The sequence below is a fragment of the Bactrocera dorsalis genome, chromosome 3 (assembly GCF_023373825.1).
Source record: "Bactrocera dorsalis isolate Fly_Bdor chromosome 3, ASM2337382v1, whole genome shotgun sequence".
NCBI lineage: Eukaryota > Metazoa > Arthropoda > Insecta > Diptera > Tephritidae > Bactrocera > Bactrocera dorsalis.
The window spans coordinates 80,565,600-80,587,652 of record NC_064305.1 but is presented as its reverse complement, the minus strand read 5'-3'; the positions used below and the strand labels follow the sequence as shown (position 1 = coordinate 80,587,652).

Genomic DNA, 22,053 nt, shown 5'->3' with positions numbered 1-22,053 from the left:
TACTAATTTTTTTATATATTATATGTAAATATACTTGTTGTTGTATAGCTAATTTCTGTAAATTTTTATATGAGTACTTAGTAGTAGCGTTTACTGTATACATTTTAATTAAATTAATTTTTGCTTAAGTTTTTTGATTTAATTTCTTTCAATATTTTCGTGATATTTTTTTTTTATTACCAATAAATTTTTACATTTTATTTTTTTTTTATTATTTTATATTTTTATTTAATATTTTAAAAAGAAAATATTTTTCAAAAAAATGTAATAATATTTTATTTTATTTGATATTATAATTAATTTTTCAAATATTTTTTTTTTGTAATTTTTTTAATTTTTTTTTTTAATATTATAATTATTTTACTTTTATTACAATTATTTTTGCTTTTCTACGCTAATCATGGCAAATATGTATTTTTTCGCTTTCTTTTGCTTTCTCTTCTTTTTTTCTTTCCCTCACTACACTAATCTGTTCATTCGTTTGTTATTATTTTGATAATGATTTTTATTTTCTGCATATCTATGTAACATACTTTTAACTTTTAAGAGCTTATTCTATAAAATTTAAACTTTTTCGTATTTCTCCTAAAACTTTTTAGCATTTTTACAGTCATTAATTACATAACATTTATGTAGATGTTATAAATGTAATTTCATATATTAATTATTAATACATATTTTGTAATCACATTAATTAATGATTTAATTAATTACATTACAATTATCATAATTACGTTAATTAATTAATTAATTGCAGTGCAGTTCTTATAATAACATTACTTAATTATGTAATTAATTACATATAATTAATTATAATTACTCTAATTAATTATTTAATTAATTACATGCCAGTTGCCATAATTAAGTCACAAAATTAATTTATTACATCACCATAATTATAATTACATTAATTAATTACATGACATATAACATAATTACGTTAATTAGTAATGCAATTACAATTAATGCCACGTAATTAATTAATTAACCAACGTAAATATAATATATTACATTAATTAATTACATTATATTTTTGAAAATTTACACTTGCAAGCAATTGAGTTCTTCCTTTTATACAACTAGTTAAATACCAATACATATTAACAGTTAGTTGTCTATAACACTATCATATACATACATATATATACTGAAGTTTACATATAAAATTACACTTAACATTACCACTACAATTACTTGTAAATTACATATAACATTTTCCATTCCAAATTTTTTACACAAATGTGTTCACTGCCTTAATTACTACCACTATACAATACCGTTACATTATACTTAAATATTACACATGTATCCTCATATATGTATATATACATGTAAAAAAACATTCCCATAAGCAGTATAAAAGTAGTGGAAAAACTAATTAATAATTATTAATGCGCCATAAATTGTGCTCAGTTCATTAACACACATTACTTTCATAAAAATATTTATAGTATATACATATATATATATGTACATTTACAGTTATTGGCAATCGAAATGCTATACATTTTAAATTAGCTTTTTGCTGGATGGCAGTAAAAAAATTCGTTGCGCTGCGCTGCGCTCACAAGCGCAGCAGGAAAAACCCGCTCAATATGCTTAAGGGTACTTAAATTCACCGTTAAACACAAACAATTTGCATATTAATCAGCATATATGTGTATGCATATATTTAATTGTAATTCTTATTTATGCTAAATTTTTTATTAGTTTTTCACAATTTTTTATGGCGAACAAATGTTGCTTAAATGCAGCTGCGTGCAGTTAAAGTTAGCGCTCAAAAGTTGCAAGTCTCGCTTTTGTGTGTGTATGTGTGTGCGTGTTGCTCTACTTTATTTAAGCCTTCGTTTAATTAATTTACATTATATACATTTTTATGTATATATATCTTATATTTTTATATTTTTTTCTTGATTTCCACTAATATTTCCCGCATTATTGTTGTTGTAGCTGCTTATTTGTTTACGCTAAGTGCCGCTTAACGCCGTTTAAATAAGTGCAAAACATTAAAAATAATTGCAATTTTATTAAATTTGACAATATTTAAGCTTTCGCTGCTTTTTAGCAATTAAGGTTTTGATTAAAAGTCAAAATTAATGTTAGCGTAATGCAGCGGAATTAAGTTATGCGCACAAGGCTGGTAATGAGAAAGTGCGCAGTAATTAAAAGTTGGCTCAAAATTATAAAAAAAAAAATGTTTGTTTAAAAAAGGTGTATGTGTGTGCATGCCTAGACGCATGTGTGGCTATTTGTCTGCTTTTTGTCGGCTTTAAAGTATTTAACAATGCGCTAAATTAAGCAAATTAATTGCAATTAATATTCATTAGCTTAGTGGGGTAATTAAAATGCATAACTATGAATTCAATTAAAATTTTTAGCGCTCACACACACATACATATTCTCACCTGAAATGCAAAACAAGGTATCATAACAAAAAAATCGAAATTTAGTACAAGCGGTCTGATATAACCAACATATAACCAATACATAACCGGCATATAACCAATATATAACCATTTGGTAACCGAAACTCAAATTTTATATCAATATGGTTGGTTTCTATTATATTGTTTTTCAAGTTGTCAGATATAACAAACATATAACCGATATGTAACCAATACATAAGTAATATATGTATAACCAAAACTCAAATTTTATTTCAGTATGATTGATTTATATTATATTGTTTTTCCTTCGCCTGTAAACTGCTGAAAAGTGTTGTTACGTTCTTTTGCATTTTAGGTGACGATATATTTATTTTCGAACTTTTAATTTTAATAAGTGGGTTTTCTTGCAGGCTTTTTTCATGTGTAATATATTTATGTAATTACTTTATGTTACAGTAATATAATTTTTTCTTTTTTTACATCAATTTTTAATTTTCATTTATTTCTTATTTTTATTATTATTATTTTGTCTTAATTATTATTATTATTTTAATTAATTTATTATTATTTTTCGTCTTCTTAAAATTACAAATTTTTCGTTCTATTTCGCTAATTACTCCTAATTACTTACAAATTCCTCACTTTCTCAGCTGATTACATGCTTGTATGTATTTATATATATGTAAGTACATACAAATTAATTTTAATTTTAACTGCTAATTACCTTAAGTCTAGCTTCTAAGTCTGCATAAAAGTTGCTTACTTTTATTACTTTCCTTTGCGCATAATATGTAGAATTCGTGTAGTCGCATAAAATGAAATTACAACTCGCTTAATTGTAATGAAATATGCAATATCACAGGTACATCTTTTATTAGTAAAAATCATAAACTTTTTGTTTAATATTGTAGTGGGAAATGTGGTCGCATTCAAGAATTTTAGGCTCAACAGAACAAATATTGATTTAAAAAAAATAAAAAAAATATTTGAGGGATAAAGAGTGATACAGTTCGAGCTGACGAGGTGAATTTTAGGTGACGATATACATATGTACATATACTATAATGGATCCTTCAGTGATCTTTTTATTATATATTCGACAGATTTGACAAAATCGCAAAGTCGAAGAGTTTTTTGACTGTACAGAAAGAAAATACAGTTCTTCAAAAGAAAATACAATTTTCCAAATAAAGAAATAGTTAAAGAATTATAAATAGTTCTTAGAAAACTCTCAAAATTTACTCAAATAATTAAAATGTCCAAATATAAATGACCATATATCAAAAAAAGTAATTGGAAAATAATATTTTCGGAAACTTATTGAATTAAGGATTTTTAGACGAAGTTTACTTCAAAAAAAAGCACTTAAAATTTTTTAAAATTTGTATTGAAAATCAGCGAATTCTCAAAACTACAACAGTAAGCAGAAAAAGATTGGCAGAAAATAGAAATATTATTTATTATTATTGCTTTGCATAGACAATTTACCTATCAAAATTCGTACATGTTTATTAAAAATTATGCAGTCATACTAAATTAAATTAAAAAATATTGAAGTTCTTTGTGTACCAAAAAAAAATTAAAATAATTAAAATATTATAAACAAACTAAAAAAAATACGATGAAAAACGTAAAGAAAATATTAAAATTTAAATTCAATTAAAACGCTGCTATTTACTTTTGATTTTTTATTTTATTTCAATTTGCTTTTCTTTTCAGATTCATGACACATAACAGAATTTATACAATAAACTCAGAAATATAATTATGAAGAGGACATACCTAATATACCTTAATTATTAAAATTAAAAAAAAAAACATAAGAAATAAGATAATTTTTAAAATTGGATTTTATCAAGTAGTTTTGAATACTAAAATTAAAAAAAAAAATTAAGAGTAAATCTCTTCTGAAAAATATTAAAATAAAAAAATCGATATTTATTGCTTAATTTTATATAAAACTAAATCGTGTATTCAAATCTCAAAAATATTGTGAAAACATTGTCTCTGCTTTTTTACTTGTTTAAATTGTGGAATTACTCATCAAACTATAATATGGATAATACGAAAGGCAGAAACTTACTCAATGAAACCAAAAAACTGCTTTGTCGAAAAACAACGCAACTAAAAAAGGTTTAAAACCGAAAATAAAATTTTCGTAATTTCAGGCGGTTTAAAAATGTTTTATAATTTTCTTTAAAATTTTTTAATCTACAAAAATTTAGAAAAAATATAAACATCAATTATATGGCTTTTACACTTTACCACTTACAAGCATGTAGTTGCAAATAAAAGAGTAAAAAGAGCTGAATGCTTTAATTACAGTTATAATTATAGTAGGTAACCACTAACCATTCGTCATTGTATGCGTTTTGTGCTCGTAAATTTCATATTTTCTCAAATTTTCTCACATTATGTACATACAAAGTTGCACTACACAGCACCGCAGCGCAGTCGCAGCACGCCTTAATGAAATTCGGAATTGATCTCTTTCCATAAAAAATTTCATCAGTTTTGTTGAAAGTACTTGCAACACAAACTACTTGTTGTATTTATTATATTCTAATCATTGTATTCTTTTTGTGATTTGTCTTGAAAAGAAAATTTCTTTTTAGTTCTGAATAAACGATTCCTACGAACAAAACGTTTCAACAATTAAATTATAAAAATTTAACAGATTATGAGACTTAAGAAAGGCACAATCAAGATACGTAACTATTCAAACGTTTAGCGAAACAAATTTTTACACGATTAAATCCGTTATTTTATTGCAACTAACAATGGCTACTTCGGGGTTGTTTTCCATTGATAAGCTCGATGACGCAAATTATTCGTCGTGGTCAGTCCACATGAAAAGTGTCCTTATTCATGCCGATTTATGGGGAATCGTATCTGGTAAGCATGTGAAGAACGAAAATGCAACGCTAGAAGAATCAGCCGCGTTCGACGCAAAAGATGAGAAGGCGCTTGCGAGCATTACGTTCTGTGTCAAACCATCGCAGTTAAATCATATTAGACACTGCACTACTTCACTGGAGGCCTGGAGGAAATTACAAGAGATCTACCAACCAAGTGGACCAGCTCGTAAAATTACGTTTTTCAAGAAAATTCTGAACCTTAGTTTGTCTGAGGGCGAAAATGTTTCGGAGCACATAAAGCAGTTCTCTGATATCATTGAGAAAATGGCTGAAATTGGTATTGTAGTACCAGAGGAAATGTTAGTCATTATTCTGCTATCAAGTTTACCGCAGTCATATGAAAATTTCGTGGTTGCTATAGAAACACGTGATAATTTACCATCATTAAATGCATTGAAAATTAAATTACTGGAAGAAGGTGAACGTCGTCAGGAGAAGGATGTAGATGTTGAAAACATCGAGAATCAACAGGCGTTTTCGGCAAGGACGAACTTCAGGAAAAATGTAAGTGTGCACAAAAATCTTAATAGAAATACTCGTAAAGGATATGCTTCAAATTCGGTAACGAAGCAATCTAACGTTAAATGCTATAATTGTGGGAAGAGAGGTCATCTGGCTGCACAATGCAGAGCAACTAGGCAGCAAACTCAAAATGCTATTGGAAGTTTACTCGCAGCATCTGGTGTACAAGAATTTAACCGTTCGACATGGTGCGTGGACAGTGGAGCGACATCACATATGTGTTGTGAGCGCAGTTTGTTTCATACGTTTCAGAATCATACTGAAAAGGTGAGTTTAGCGGGTGAACATTTTATCGAAGCGCAAGGTATTGGGACTGTGATCCTACGATCAGGAAACGAAGATGTTATCATGAGGAATGTTCTGTACGTCCCAGATCTACAATCAAATTTTATATCTGTTGGAAAGGCTTCGAGCATAGGGTGTACAATTTCGTTTAATAAGAAATTTTGCGTTATCAAAAATGCTGCAGGTAAAAATTTACTGAAGGCGCATAAACGCAAAAATTTGTTCATTTTTGGAAAAACACCGAATTCATGTTTTTATTCTAATACTAATGAAGTAATGAAATGGCATAACAGGTATGGTCATTTGAATTTTAAAAGTCTACATGAATTGTCTAATAGAGATTTAGTACATGGCATGAAACCTATTAATATTTCACAATACAATGAATGTATTACTTGCATGAAAAGCAAAATATGTACGAAACCATTTCCAAGTATGTCCAACTCAGTATCTAAAGATCTTCTTGAGTTAATCCATACGGACGTTTGCGGTCCAATTAATAAAACATCAATTGGTGGTTCAAAATATTTTCTAACCTTTATCGATGACAAATCGAGGTACATGTTCGTATATTTCCTTAAAACTAAGGGAGAAGCTTTACTAAAATTTAAACACTTTAAAGCTATGGTGGAATGCCAAACTGGGAAAAGAATAAAAGCTATTCGCAGCGACAATGGGCGTGAATTTTTAAATAAAGATTTCGACAATTACTTAAATATGTACGGTATTAAGCGTGAACTTACTGTACCATATACACCTCAACAAAATGGTGTAGCTGAGCGCGCAAATCGCACTTTAGTTGAAATGGCGCGATGTATGTTAGTTCATTCAGGAATGGATGAAAGTTTTTGGGCAGAGGCAATTTCTACCGCTGTATTTCTACGCAATAGATCACCAACAAAGATTCTAGTAAATAAAACTCCTTACGAAGCTTGGTTAGGAAGAAAACCAATGGTTCATTTTCTAAAAACTTTTGGATCTTTAGCTATTGCTCTAAATAAGAAAGAAATTCATAAGTTTCGACCTAAAGGTAAAGAATATATTATGGTTGGATATGCAGAAAAGGCCAAGGCATATCGTTTATATGACCCAATAACACGCAAATTCATCATAAGTAGAGATGTTATATTCATTGAAAACTCTCAGAAAATTAATGAAGTCAGTGATAAGGTAGACGTGAGCGATTTAATACTCAAAACAAATAATGACGAAGCAGTAACTGACACAGAGTGCATGGAGAATCTCGCTGGAGGAGGAGAGCAAGTAGATACCAGCAATATTCCGATAGCAAAGGATGATAAAGTTGAAGTAGATCCTATTAATATGATAAATAATGAGAAATCTAATACAAAAGGAAGAGGAAGACCAAAAATAATCCGAACTGGCAGGGTTGGTCGTCCTAGAAAGCAATATAATATATTGAATTCAATGAATAACAGCATAAAGATACCTGAAACTGTTGGAGAAGCATTACTCAGCGAATATTCTGCAGAATGGAAGAAAGCCATGCAAGTTGAATATGATGCGTTGATAGACAATAACACATGGACGCTGGAAGAATTACCTTCATGTCAAAAGGTTGTCGGATGTAAATGGATTTTTTCTGTGAAGCGAGATGCTGATGGTAATATTGAACGTTTTAAGGCAAGGCTAGTAGCAAAGGGTTGTAGTCAGCAATACGGTATAAATTACAAAGAAACTTTTTCACCAGTGGTACGCTACGAAACTCTTAGGATGATAATTGCATTAGCAGTAGAACACCAAATGCATTTACATCAAATGGACGTTGCAACAGCTTATTTAAATGGGGAACTTCATGACACAGTTTACATGAAACAACCAGAGTATTTTATAGATAAAATTTTCCCAAATCGTGTTCTTAAACTCCACAAGTCGTTATATGGACTTAAACAATCAGGAAGAGAATGGAATTCAAAACTCGATTTCATTTTGAAGAAAATTGGTTTTTCGTCATGTCCAAGTGAACCTTGCGTTTACACGAAACATTCAAATGGGTGTTTTAATATAATTGCAGTTTATGTTGATGACATTATGCTTGCTTCAACCAATAAAGCAGATTTAATTGAAATCAAGAAGAAAATTGGAAATGAATTTAAAGTAATTGATAAAGGACCACTGAAACATTTTTTAGGAATGACATTTCAGCGCGAAGGGGAAACTGGAGCAATTACAGTCAGCCAATCTAATTATATCAATGAACTTTTAAAGCAATATGATATGATTAATTGTAGGCCAGTTTTTACTCCACTTGAACCTAAATTTCAAGTTAAATGCAACAACGAAAATTGCAAGAAAGTTGATCAAACGAAATATCAGTCACTTATTGGGTCGCTTATGTATTTAGCAATTTTAACAAGACCCGACATTTTACACGCTGTTTCTAAATTATCACAGCGTAATAAAGATCCACACATTGAACACGAGACAGGAGCCAAACATATATTACGATATTTAAATAAAACAAGTGATTATAAATTGCATTATTTAAAAACAGGAAAGTCGATTGAAGGCTATGCAGATGCTGATTGGGGTAGCGACGCTACGGACAGAAAGTCTTATACCGGATATGCTTTCTTTTTGGCAGGTAGTGTATTCTCTTGGCAATCTAAGAAACAAAACACAGTTGCACTCAGCAGTACAGAAGCAGAATACATGGCGATGTCCGCAGCAGCAAAAGAAGCCACATATATAAGAAAACTTATGCAAGAAATCGGGATTGATCCAACGAATAATCCTATAAAAATCAACGGCGATAATTTGGGGGCACAACATTTAATTAAGAATCCTGTATATCACTCCCGCAGCAAGCATATTGATATAAAATATCATCATATACGCGAAGTTTTAAATAGTAGACAAATTTCAATTCATTACGTTCCAACAAATGAGATGGTTGCCGATATACTAACGAAAAACTTAGAAAAATGTAATCATCATAAATTTGTTAAACTTTTGGGATTAGAATAATACATATACATATTTAGGTTGTTACTGTTGTAGTTAATATTGTGTTGAGGAGGAGTGTTGAAAGTACTTGCAACACAAACTACTTGTTGTAATTATTATATTCTAATCATTGTATTCTTCTTGTGATTTGTCTTGAAAAGAAAATTTCTTTTAGTTCTGAATAAACGATTCCTACGAACAAAACGTTTCAACAATTAAATTATAAAAATTTAACAAGTTTATTTCAATTTATTTACTTTACAGTGAACACACTGTTTAAAATCATTGAAATAGCAACCATTTAAGTGAATTTTTCTTATTTCATTTACACAAAGAATTTCGCTGAAAGTTTTGTAAAGTCTGAACACTTACACATTTAATAAGAAGTTTTGTGAATTTTTTTCGCTTTTTACACCTTACAACGTACATTTCGAAATTTGCTTATAAAACATCGGTATTTTGAATATTAGTTTTTTTGTTGGGAGTTTTATCTACAGACGTTTATCTACATATATGTAAGTGTGGTTGTAATTTTGTTTTGCTTATATTTTTGTTCGATTTTCACTCATTTCGGTACGTATTTGCGTTTACAATTGTTCGTCTTCTGGCTTCGGCCAAAAAAAAAAGAAATCTATACATTGTAATTTATAGTAATTATTAATATTATTTATCACAAACACACACATACATGGCTTAAATTTAAGTGTATTACCCTGTGCTTTGTTCTTCATTGTGAAATTACTGTATGTCCAAGAAGTTTGTTGACGCTCTTTAATGCGGAGACTTCATTAAATTTATTGAATTACTCTTAATTTTTTCTGCTTCAGACTATTTCGATTTTTATTAAGAAATTTTAATAAAAAAAAAATAAAAATAAAAATTTCAATCTTATTTTCCATGCAAACAGCTTACTTTTTTTGGTAAATCTGGTTTTCGAAAAAAGTTATTTGCTAACTTTTATTTTGAGCTTTCCTATTGGAGTTGGCAGTTTCATTTGCAGTTTATTTGTGTAAGTCTTGTTTGTGTCTACATATTTCTACGTAAATGTATTTGTCAGTATGGTCAGAATAAATGCATTTGTTATTGTTTTAAATCAGTTGTTATGGCATCTTTTGTCTTATGTGTTTATAGTATGTTTGTGTATGTACATATACACTTAAATATGGCAGTCAGTTTGGGAAATTTATACCCCCTTGGCAAAGTTAAAAACATTTTGTAAAGAAGCAATTCTATTGCACTTATGTACATATATGCTAGTATGCTTTTATATGAAGCTCTGACTCTCGTTAAAGGACTCTGTAAACCTTAACATAACCGCTAAAGGAGATGAAAGGCTGTAATTTAAGGGCAAATTAAATAAAGATTTTATACTGTACAAGCAAATCGTAGCAAACTATAGAAAATATCTTGTAATGTAAAAATTAATATAAAAAATAAGCAAACTAAATATTGAAAAAAAATATTTTAAACATTTTTTATCTTGACAATAATGAATAAAAAATATAATAAAAACAAAAAAATTAAAAAAAAAATAAAAATATATAAAAAAGTTAAAAGAAAGTAACATAAAATAATTTAAAAATCTTTAATTAAAATTAAAAATTGAAAAAACATGTTATACAAAAAAAAACATTAAATAAATTATAAGAAAATAATACAAAAAATATTTTATTTATTTGACATTAAAATTAAAAAATTAAGAAAATGAAATCGGAACTTTTTTATTGTCAAAATTTTCAAAAAAAATTAAAAAATGTAAAAATAAATATAGCAAAACAAAATAATTAAAAAATTGTTAAAAAATTTTGTAAATTTTTATTAAAAATTTAAACTTGAAAACTAAATTCAATAAAATATTTCGGTAAAAACAGGAAATCCCCTTTAAAAAACTTGTTTTCTGAGGCTTTAGAGCTGTAGCTTAAAAGAGATAAATAAAAGTAAAATAAAATAATAAAATAAAATAATTTGAAATTCTGTTATTTTGTTTAGATAATTGCATATTATTCAAAAATTTTTAATATATTATTTCAATAAAGTGACTTTACCACAAAACATTGCTGCTATGCTGTAATGAGTTTACATTTTAAAAGACAATGTTGAAATAACAACAATGGAAAATTTAAAGTAAAGCATTAACAGCGATGTCGCTTAAAATTGCTTATAATTAAAAAAATATGTATTTAAAAAATTAGATTTCAAAATCGTTTTAAAATAGCAAAAAATAATTATTTAACTGAATTAAAGTCGAAACTTAAAATATAAAACTAAAAAAACTGAATTTTTTCTTTCCCACAGTAAACTTTGCACTAACACTGTAAATCAAGTGAACCGCTGTTAAGTCAACAGCCCAAAGGTAACATGTAGGATAAAGTTTTTTTTAGCAGCCAGAGCAAATAAGAACCATATGACACAGTTTATTATTTATTAGAGAAGTTATAAAATATTTTTAAATACACAAAAATAGAAAATAAGTTGGCTACTGCAGCTTTTCATGCCATCACCCTCACTCGACAAGCAAATCACTTGCCCACCACCCAACAAGCGCGGAAGAAACAATCATTTATCACCGCTTTCGGTAATTTATTGGTGCATAAACTTCGCTTTTATACCGCCATTGCCTTAGATTTATACCAGCACTATGATAGATTGTAGACAAAACGCGATTGCTGGAAATCAAAAAGGAAAAGAAAAGAGAGAAAGGAAAAAATTGAGGGAAGTGGAAACTAAAACGGTGAAAGAAGGAACGTACTGCCTTAAAAGCACAGGATAAACGCGAAGCGGGCAGACATTGGAAATTGCGTGTTAAACGATTGAGGCATTTTTCATAGCATAGCTTTAGGGGCAAGTATAGAGGGCATGTTGAGACTGCCGCTAAAACGACACTTTGCTGCTACTTGTTGCAACAACCGTACAGAGCGTGACATATTTAGACTTATTGACATGTTGTGCTATATAGTACAGTTATATTTATATATAAAAGCGCGAGTTACATAAATTTGAGCTCCGAACAAAGGTGCGCTTAGTAACAGCAGCACCATTTATACGGCTTACCAACTGTTAGACGGCGGCACAATTTGATTTTGTTTATGTGACTTTGTGACTATTTGCATTTCAAAGCAAGTTGTCAGCAATTGGCGTTGAATTGTGGCAAGCAGTCGCTGCTGAAAGGCAGCCATTTTTTAAATTGACGCGTCGGTATGCCAAGGTATAGCGTTTACTAAATGGAGCTTACGTAGTTTCGAGTATAAACAGCCATATAGGGTGCTTTTGTAGGTACGCCGCGTTGCTTTTGCGTTGGTAAATAGTTTTGTGACGCGCCGTTGGCTTACAAAATGTGTGGCAGTCACGCGAGAAAGAGTGGAATAACATTGCACTGTGAAGTTCGGACACAGAGGGTTGCATAGAGACGGTGCTGGGTGAAGGGTAAGCGAAGCTTGTCTGGAAAATGTTTGAAAATTAAGCTATTTTAGTGCCTTACGCGAGTGGTTGCATTCGCATAACAAAATATGCATTGTTGTTCCGTGACGCGTTCGTGCCTATGAATTCGTAAAGGTAAGAAAATGCCGTTAGAAAAACATGTAATTGTCTGTCAGTCGGCAGCTAGCGCTGCTTTAAAGTCTCTTTGTTGTTATTTTTCATTTATTTTTGTCTTGTTAGTTTGTTGTTGTTTTTGTGTTTGTCAGGGTTACGTGCAACGTTTGTCATTGTAAGCGGTAGTGCGCTTTGTGGCAGCGCCTACAACTACACAACCATTTGTATGCACACACAGAGACAAGCAACGTTGCGCCTCGTTAAAAATACCAGCTTAACCTACACACACACACGCATAATTATATGGCTACACTATACATAATTACTTAACTTCTCACCTACATACGCTTAATTCGCTTAGTTTCAACTTACATACCACTTACATAGACTACTCACAAATTAGCGCCGCGCCGATGTTGCCATTACCTTCACTGTTGCACCGGCCAACGCCTACAGCATGCTCATAGATTGGCAGCTGCACCGTAGGTAACCACTAAAAGTACATAACCACATCACTCACGCCGGCCGCATATCAATTGCCCTGCTGCGTCACCAGCTTGCCGGCAGCAATAACAGCGCGGTTGTCGCCGCCACCGCCTAGGTGCGCGCTGTTTGGCGGCGGCATGCCCGGCTCGCCCGCCTCCGCGTACAAGCAGGAGCCCTCACTGCACGAGCAAGTGTCGCCTTCGCGAGAACTGCTGCAGCAGTCGCTGCAATTTCGGTGATCGCCGAGCACCTCATAACCACAGGACGAGCTGCCGCCCAGCGTGCTTGTATTGCCATTGCCGCAGCCGCCACCACCGACGCTCTTTAGCATGTGCTCGCGCTCCGTCGACTCGTTGATGTCCGCGTAGCCGCCGTTACTGCTGCCGCCGCCCACCTGCTTCTGACAACGATAATTTCCCTTACCGCCCTCTTGGCTGCTCTCCGAGCGCAGTGTGTCGTTGCCATTGCCCGCGTGCGCCGCGGCCGCTGTTGCGTGCGCGTGATGCTGATGCGCGTGCATGTGTGCGCCGTGATGTTGCTGATGCGCGTGTGCGTGGCTGTGTGCGTGTGTGTGCGTATGAGAGTGTCGCGAATGATCGGAACACTCGGAGGAACATTGATAGATGGGATTGGCGCCACCGCCGCCGGCATTGGGCGGCATGTGCGCCTGTAGTGGCTGATACCAGCCGTCACCGGGTGGTGGTAGCGGTTGGAGCGGTGAGGCGAGCGCATCGCAACTATTGCAGGCGCTGTGAATGAAAGAGCGAAAACGTATTGTAATTGCAGTGCATATGTTAATTTGGCAGTGTAATTAAAGGTAACAACAATGGTGCGCGCACTTACCGTCCATTGGAGCAGCGCGAATTGTGTGTGCCTGTCGGCTGGTACTCGCTCATTGCGTGCCTTGGCGCCGGGTAGTGGATATGTATGTTGCGTGGCGGTAGTTGTGCGGTGCCCGCAGCACCGGGTGGAAAGTAGGGTGGCAGCGGTGGTGGATGTTGTGCGGTCGGTGTGATCTGGTAACGATTCTGTGAGCCGCCCACACAGGGCAAAGGATTGTTGTAGTAATTCTCCGTTGGCCGCGAGGCAACGCATTGTGGTGACACACCCCACGTGGAGAAACCGCCCGAGGAGCTGCTGTGTATGGAAGAGTTCAAAGCGCTGTTGCAGCAAGACATGAAGGGGAACATTTTCATTTAATTAAAATCATATTAAATACTCTGTACTTAAGCGGTAATTAATCACGCGCGCTGCGTGCAACAAAGCATTTGTAACTTACCTCTGATGTGTTGACATGCCGGAGCCGCCGCTCTTGGAGCTTTTGCGTGAAGATTGTGGTGAGCCGGGCGCGTAGATTACGCCGCCTGTGTTAGCGCCGCCGCCACCATTGCAGCCGCTTGGCAGCGGTGGTGGGTGCTCCGGTGGTGGTGGCAAGAACTCTGACCAATTAAATTGTTCTGTTAGTTTTTGATTTTGTTGGTTTTTGTTTCAAGTTTTATACAGCAAACACAATAATAATTACAACATTGAACATCAAAATATTTGGTTGAGCGTAAATTGTTTGTTGAGGAACCGGAAGTTGGAGGGAACATGAAATTGTAATATAGACAATATTTGTGGATTAGACGCAATATTCGGTTGCATTTGCAATATTCATTAATTAAGGTAAATTAGTATTTAGTTTAAATTTTAAATATTAGCTTGTTAAATCATAATGTGAGCTATGAAGAAGTGAGTTTATCCAGAAATCATTTTTAATTGAAAAAAACTACAGAAATTCCTAAAAAAAAATCAATAATACTAAAGTGTAAGCTACCAAAGTGCGATTTATCGCGGCGAAAAAAATTTTTAAGCTCTTTGAAATTTTTTTCAAGAAATCGGCAATACTTTGCATAATACAGTAGTTCCCTTTTCTGACATCTACAAAAGTCGGTTCTTTGAAATAGTTGGCAAGATGGGTTAGACTACAAAACTTTAGCCACTATCAGGCGCGGATCCACGTAGTTCCCTGCAGCTACAGATATAGCTACTATGAGATTGAGCTCTTGAAAAATAATAGAGTTTATGACGTGCCTGAATAAATAGCCGCAGCCAACTTCGCTCACAACTCTTTAGAAGAGCTGGAATTTTCGGAAAAAGCATACAGAAGCTCTCTCACAGGTCTATCTAATTCAGTGAGACGCAGTACACGTCCATCATCTAAACGCCTTAGATACCAGCGGTCAACTTTATGCATGAATCATAGTTTTCTCTGAACTTTTTCGACTTGATGAGCTACCTTTGAGATTTTATCATCTGACTATTTTTTATGAGTTGTTCAGCTGATTTGTTTTGCAACCTTCATTTATTTTGAGTTGTAAACTACTCATGCATGCTCTTTATACCCGCCTAAGCTTAAAAGGCAACATTTGCTTAAAAAGCTTTACACTTTCAGAGCTTTCGCTGCGAGTGAGCTTTTCACGAGCTTTTTTGTTGCATGTGTAGAAAGAGTATTGAAATGAGCCCCAGTTATATTCAGACACAGTACTAAACATCTAACTTTCGTTCTTAATTTCTTGAACGTAGTGAGAAACTTTTGGGTTCAGGTTTACTAAACGATACTCTGACAAACGACTGAGGAACAGAATTCTGGCATCTGCAAAAACTCTTTTGATTTTGAGTCATACTGTATTTTTTTAAGACTCAACAGTTTTTACTAAAAAATCATTCAAATAAAGCATATTCGCCCCTCGGCATATACCTTATCCTTCAAGATCACCATATAATTGTACTACCCTAAGCTTAGCTAATACTTTCGCATGCATAGGATCAAGGATATTCAAATCAAGATTAGCAGAATATGTAAATCGGATGCCACAAAGCAATTTAAATTCCTGCAAAGCCGCCAGCAAAAGCCATCCCACTACCTACTGCTTGCAACATAAGAAAAGTGACACTAAATAAAGTACTTAGCGGCACAGAGGCCACATTACTAATGCGGCATTATCGCAATTTATCAGCTGTAAATCTAGAGCAACTCAACTGCTGCGGCAAAGCAGCAAATTGCCAACGGCTGGCAGTCAAAGTATTTACAATCTCTCAATTCTCCACATGCCACATGCATACAATGGGAAGGCCCGCACAATGCCACGCTACTCAGCTAACACTTGGAAACAGGAAACACTTCAAAGGCCAAATGGTGAAGCAGAGTAAAAAATGCCAAGCGGCCTGAGGGAGCGAACGGACAAGAAAGGGGAAGCGCGCAAAGGCATGAGGCATGCAGTCAAAGTTTTGCCGCAAGTAATTGAATTTTTAATTTTGCAAATACGAGAAATGCCAACTTAGCGAAGGATAAACGGTACAAATCACACAAGAAATAATAATGGCAGGCGACACACGAGCGCCGAGCACGACGAAGCGATTGAATGTTGCTGCCACACAGCATAGAAAAGAAGTTCAGATAAAATAAAAAATTGAAAGAAAAAACTTAAAGCTAGAGTGTTCCACAAATCCTTGCTGCAGGGGTTGAAATTACAATGCAATCAGTTGAATGAAACGCGGCGGACAAAGCAGCCAGTGCCCCGACCCCCTCTGTCCCCCAACACGCCACTTGAGCAGCTGTCAATAGCAATCAGCGGCAATAGACGACGGGCTGTTGGCACTCGATTTGCAGGGAAATAGTGAAAATAAAATAGAAATACACACACATGTACAATAGCATGTATATGTGTATGTGTGTTTGTGTTTGTGTGACTATAAATGATATTAAATGCAAGCGCAGTGCAAATACAATAGCAAAACTGCTTGCAATACACGAAATAAGCAGCAGCAAGGATATCATCGTTTCGAAACCCAAAAAAAATGTCGAAATCTCTTTAAGCAAATCTAATCGAGTGCGAAAACAAAAGCAATGTCAGCCAGTCTATGAATGATGTGATAACATAAAAGACAAAAAATATAAGTAAAAAAATCCAAATAAAAGAAATAGAATTGAAAAATGAAAGCAATAGAAGCGAAAATCAAAACAAAGCATTTTGTGCAGGCAGAGAAGGAGCGAAGTGGATTTTGGACTGCTGTCAGCTGAGCATAAAGTGAAACGTAAATTGATAGCAAATCTTTTGCTAAATCGGATAAAAATCACACAGGGTCATATGAATGTACCATATATGTCTGTGCCTTTATATGTTCACGTATGTTTGTGTGCCTATAAGTGGTACAGGATTTGCATTTACCCAGCAGTATATCGATTTGTCAATTGAATACAATGATAGCCCAGATTTTTATATCGATTTAGAACAAATTCGAAATATTTTGTTGGCGTATTTGCTTCTATTTCTACGCTTATATTTTTATACCCTGAACAATGTACTTGTTTGCTGCCTGAAAACAACCAGAAGAAACGTGAGAGGTTCCATAAAATAAATACATATATTAAGAGCCGAGTCGACTTAGCCCGTCTGCTATACATTATGTATGTGGATTAGCCTGTTAATGTTTGAAATATATATCTGAAATTTTGCACACGTCCTTTTATCCCCAAGAAGCTGCTCATTTGTTGGAAGTGTCGATATCGAACCATTATAGAATATAGCTCCAAGAAGAACTGGTTGATCAAAATCAAATCCTTGTATGGAAAGATTTTTTATTTTCCAAGATTTCTCCTCGAAATTTGGCACAGGTTATTATCAAAAGCAACGCTTCAATCTCCGAAGAAATTGGTGAGATCGGACCACTAAAGCATCTAGCTGCCATACAAACTGAATGGACAACATAAAGTCCTTCTATGGAAAATTTGTTTAGTTGAAGAGATATCTTCACGAAATTCGACAGATTGTCTGTAACAACTGTAGAGCTTCCGGACAAATTTTTGAAATCGAACCGATATGGCATGCAGCTCTCATATAAACTAACCGCTGAAAAACAAGTTTTCGTATGGCGAACTTTTTTATTGTCCAAGATATCTTTACCAAACTTCACATAGGTTATTTCTTGAAGCAAAACTATAAACTATAAAAAAATTATTTAGATCGGATCAGTATAGCATGTAGCTACCATGGTAGCTACCATACAAACTAGGTGGACAAACTAAGGTCCTGGCATGGAAAAGTTTTTCAGTTACCGAGATATCGTTACGAAATTTGGCACAGATTATTACCAAAAGCAGCACTTCACTCTCAGAGAAAATTGTTGAGATCGTGCCAATATAGCATATAGCTGCCATAGAAACTGAAGAGACAAAAAAATTCTTGTATGGAAAACTTTTTCAGTTGACGAGATATCTTCATGAAATCTGGCCTATATTATTGCCGAAAGCAATAGTAAAATCTGCGATAAAGTCTTGAGATCGGTCCAATATAGCATATAGCTGCCATACAAACATAAATCAAGATCAAAATCAAGTTCTTCCATGAAAACTTTTGTGTATGGGTATTATACCTCATAGCTAGTCAAATATTATTAAAAAACTTTCATACTATTTAGCTTTCAAGATTTTTATTTTTTAGATATTTTTTTGGTTTTTACTCATCGGATCTACTAACATTTAATAGTGCTATTTTTCAATTTAATTAATTTTGGTTTTATGTTCAGAATAATAAATTTTATATTCGTTAAGTTACTCATCTCCTAACAAGTTACCACAGTTACCACTTCTGAATGGTCTACTTCTTAATCTTCTCCTAACTTCTACTGGGTTGGAACTGTATACTCGTAAATTTGCTGGTTAGTAGCGAGCGATACAAAAGGATATCAATAACGAGTAAAACAGGAAATTGTTTGAACAAAATGATGTCCGAATGGCAAGTAAAGACAAGGGACTTTAATATATGATTTTTTTTTTAGAAAAATAATCAAAGCGGAATACGAATTTAGTCGAACATAAGAAAGAGTAGAAAGGGGTATGAGGTAAAGAATTAAAAGTTCAAAAGTCACAAATAGTATCAGTTGACAGAGAGCAATTAGAGATAGTGAAGTAAATGCTGAGAAAAAAACGAAAAAGATTTTGCAAAGTGGCAGGCAAAACTGAAACTGAAGCTTAAAGTGATTAATTTTAGTGACACAAAAATATAAAATTCTGCATAAAAAAATAAAATATTTGAAATGGTAGCTAGCAGAGTTATATAAAACAAAAAATTGAAAATATAATTTATAAAAAAATAACTAATAATTCATATGAAGCACGTAGCATGAAAACCAAATTAAACTTAGGAAAAATAAACCAAACAAAAGCACATCAAACATTTACAAGTATTTTCTCACAAACAATACTAACCTGGCGGATATGGGTGATAGTTGTGCTTGCCGCTGCCCACAATGGGCACACCAGGCGCATTAGCGCCCACACACTGTGGTGCATTGCCGTCGGAGTGTGGTGAGTTTGTGCCCGAATCCTGGTCAGTGCTCGATGAGGAGGTCTTCATGCAGGTGGTCTCTGTAGAGGAGGCGCCCACAATCATGGTCGTGGCATATGGTGTCGGATTCTCAGGACTCTGTGTGGAACAAAAGAAGAAGCAGCAAATGTGAATGCAGTAATGAATGGCGTGCATAATTTCACTTTTAGCAAAAATAATTTAAAATTATTTTGCTCACCTTGCGGCAGTTGTAGAAGGTGCTCATGTTGCGCGTGTCCACTTCGGCATAGTCGGTGCCACCGTCAGACGTATAATTCGATTGACTATTCGCATTCGATAGCAGTTTCGTTTCGCTCAGGCCGGAGTCCTTGTCGGTGTCGGTGGTGCGCCAGCCGCGGTCAATCCACAGGCTGTCCTTGCCGTTAATGTTCAGCGCGGTGATTTCGTTGGCGCTGACTACTGCAGTGCAGAAAGGCATGAAAGTGAGTGGACAAAGCAGAAGACATGCAAATTTGGTGATGAAATATGACGGTGGAGACAATTTTCGGTGACTCGTTAAATTTATATACATCTTTTTTATATTATATACATGTTTATTTCTTTTTGCATGAGGCGAAGTATAAAATGGAATTTCACGCAATCGCGAATGCAAATGAGTAAAGATGAGGCAGCAATTAATTTTGCGAAAATGTAAGAGGAATTTCGCGAACAAATTTTAATTAATTGCGGAGCGAGTGACGAACACATACCATGAGTATGTGTATATATAATGCATGTTGAAACATTTTTGTTGCACGCGACTTTTGCAGTAATGAAGTTTGACGAATTAATGAGAGAAAAATATGGAGGAAGCAACAAGCGTGTATTTTTACTGCTTTTTCATAACAAATTGATTGCTGCAAGCATGCTTGTCATTAAAAAAAAAATATATATTTACACTACAAAATATGAAGCAAAAATATATAATGAGAGCGCTGCTTAAAAATAGCTGTAAAAAAGCGTATTTAAATTCTTGCTACTCACCACTTAAATGTCCCAGCTCTTTGGTGAGCTTGTGACGCCGTTTAAAGAATACCATTACACCGACCGTGACCGAGAATATGACTAGCAGAAAGACTATCACCAAAACCATAAACCAAGTTTGATGTACAACATTCGTTGATTTATGATGTGTGGTGGTGGTGGCAGCATCGTCCGGCATGCCAGCTGGATGATAAGCATAATGACCACCGTCGACACCAGCACCAGCTGGATGGCCGTGACTGCCGGCTATGCCGCTATGCGAGCCGCTAGGGTGTGCGCGTGGCGGATGCACCAAATGTGTAGGATCCATAAAAAGTGAGACCTAAGGAGAATGCAAGAGAGAAAGAGAGGAATGGAGTGAGAGCAAGGAATAGAAATTTTTATTTGAAAATATATGTAGTACCTGTGGAATCATTAGAGGATTACGATTATAATATATAAATAATATTTTATTGTATATAATATATTTTGATTAAAAAACGCAATATTTGTCAGACTCACGCTAAAGTGACGTCACGCAAACAGCTGAAGTTGTCAAAACTTAGTAATTATCACTTCGTAATGCACAAACTTCTCAAGATCTGTTATTTTTTCAATAGTTAGAGGTTATCGTTTTAAATTTTGCACATTTCTCATTTTCTTCCCAAGAAGCGGTTCCGGAATCACCGATATTTGACCTTTATCGCATATTAAGTCTGTGTAGTTGGCGAGATATCTTCACGAAATTTGGTATGAATAATTTTCCGAAACAATGGTACAATCACCCAAGAAATTTTTTAGATCGGACCACTATATCATATAGCTGTCATACAAACTGAACGCTCGGTATAAAGTGATGGATGGAGAACTTTGTTGTTTGGCGAAATATTTGCACCATATTATGCGAGGCTTATTGCCTTATACAGTAGTTTAATTTTCGAAGAAATTGTTCAGATCGGCCCACTGTAGCATATAGCTGCCATACGAACTGACCCATTAAACTCAAGTTATTGTATGGAAAACCTTTTAGCTGACGGGATATCGTCACGAAATTCGACACAGATTATGATCTATGACGACTGTAAAACATACAAACATATTGGTCAGATAGATTGGCTTACTGTACCATATAGCTGCCATACAAATTGATGTCTCAAAAGCAGTTTTTTGTATGGAGAACTGGAGACAATTGTATGTTGTCCGAGCCAACCTTATTATCTCCAAACAATATTTTTCAGATCGGACCACTATAACCTATAACAGCCATACAAAATTACTAATTACATTCCAAGTTCTCGTATGGAACTTTTGTATATGTGTAGGGTATTATATCTTCGATGCATCCGAAGTTAACTTTTCTTCTTGTTTATACTTTTTTGGATCTTTAGAGCTCCCTATAGACTTACCGGTTCTGCGTATGGTCCTTCGCCCGCTTTCGTGTACGAATTCAGTCTCACATTGTATGTAGCACCGGTGGTTAGATTATTGAGTAGCACGGAAGTTGTTGTTGCATTCAAAGTCATATTTGCCAATACCTTGAGTGTAGTGCCAGCTGTGACCTATTTCAAGAAAAAGTTAGAAAATGTGAGTTTTGGTTAAATAAAAAATTCTTTTGAGTTAGTAAAC

The 22,053-nt window shown here is 33.9% G+C and overlaps 2 protein-coding genes across 5 annotated transcripts in view; both read right to left on the bottom strand.

Moving 5' to 3' along the window:
* LOC105229981 (apolipoprotein D) overlaps positions 1–22,053 on the bottom strand; it is a 527,418-nt gene that overhangs the window by 317,864 nt on the left and 187,501 nt on the right. The window lies entirely within an intron of this gene.
* Positions 12,626–22,053, bottom strand: part of LOC105230025 (protein sax-3) — a 363,063-nt gene continuing 353,635 nt past the window's right edge. For 2 of the 4 annotated variants that reach the window (XM_049452773.1, XM_049452772.1), the window contains exons 17-23: positions 21,834–21,986; positions 20,449–20,770; positions 19,664–19,884; positions 19,347–19,563; positions 14,376–14,553; positions 13,940–14,257; positions 12,626–13,845 (exon numbers count right to left, since the gene is read on the bottom strand). In XM_049452773.1, coding sequence (XP_049308730.1) covers positions 13,143–13,845; positions 13,940–14,257; positions 14,376–14,553; positions 19,347–19,563; positions 19,664–19,884; positions 20,449–20,770; positions 21,834–21,986 — 2,112 coding nt within the window. In that variant the 3' untranslated portion in view covers positions 12,626–13,142. The remainder of the gene's footprint in view (positions 13,846–13,939; positions 14,258–14,375; positions 14,554–19,346; positions 19,564–19,663; positions 19,885–20,448; positions 20,771–21,833; positions 21,987–22,053) is intronic. The other 2 variants (XM_049452774.1, XM_049452775.1) reach the window with 2 other exon arrangements.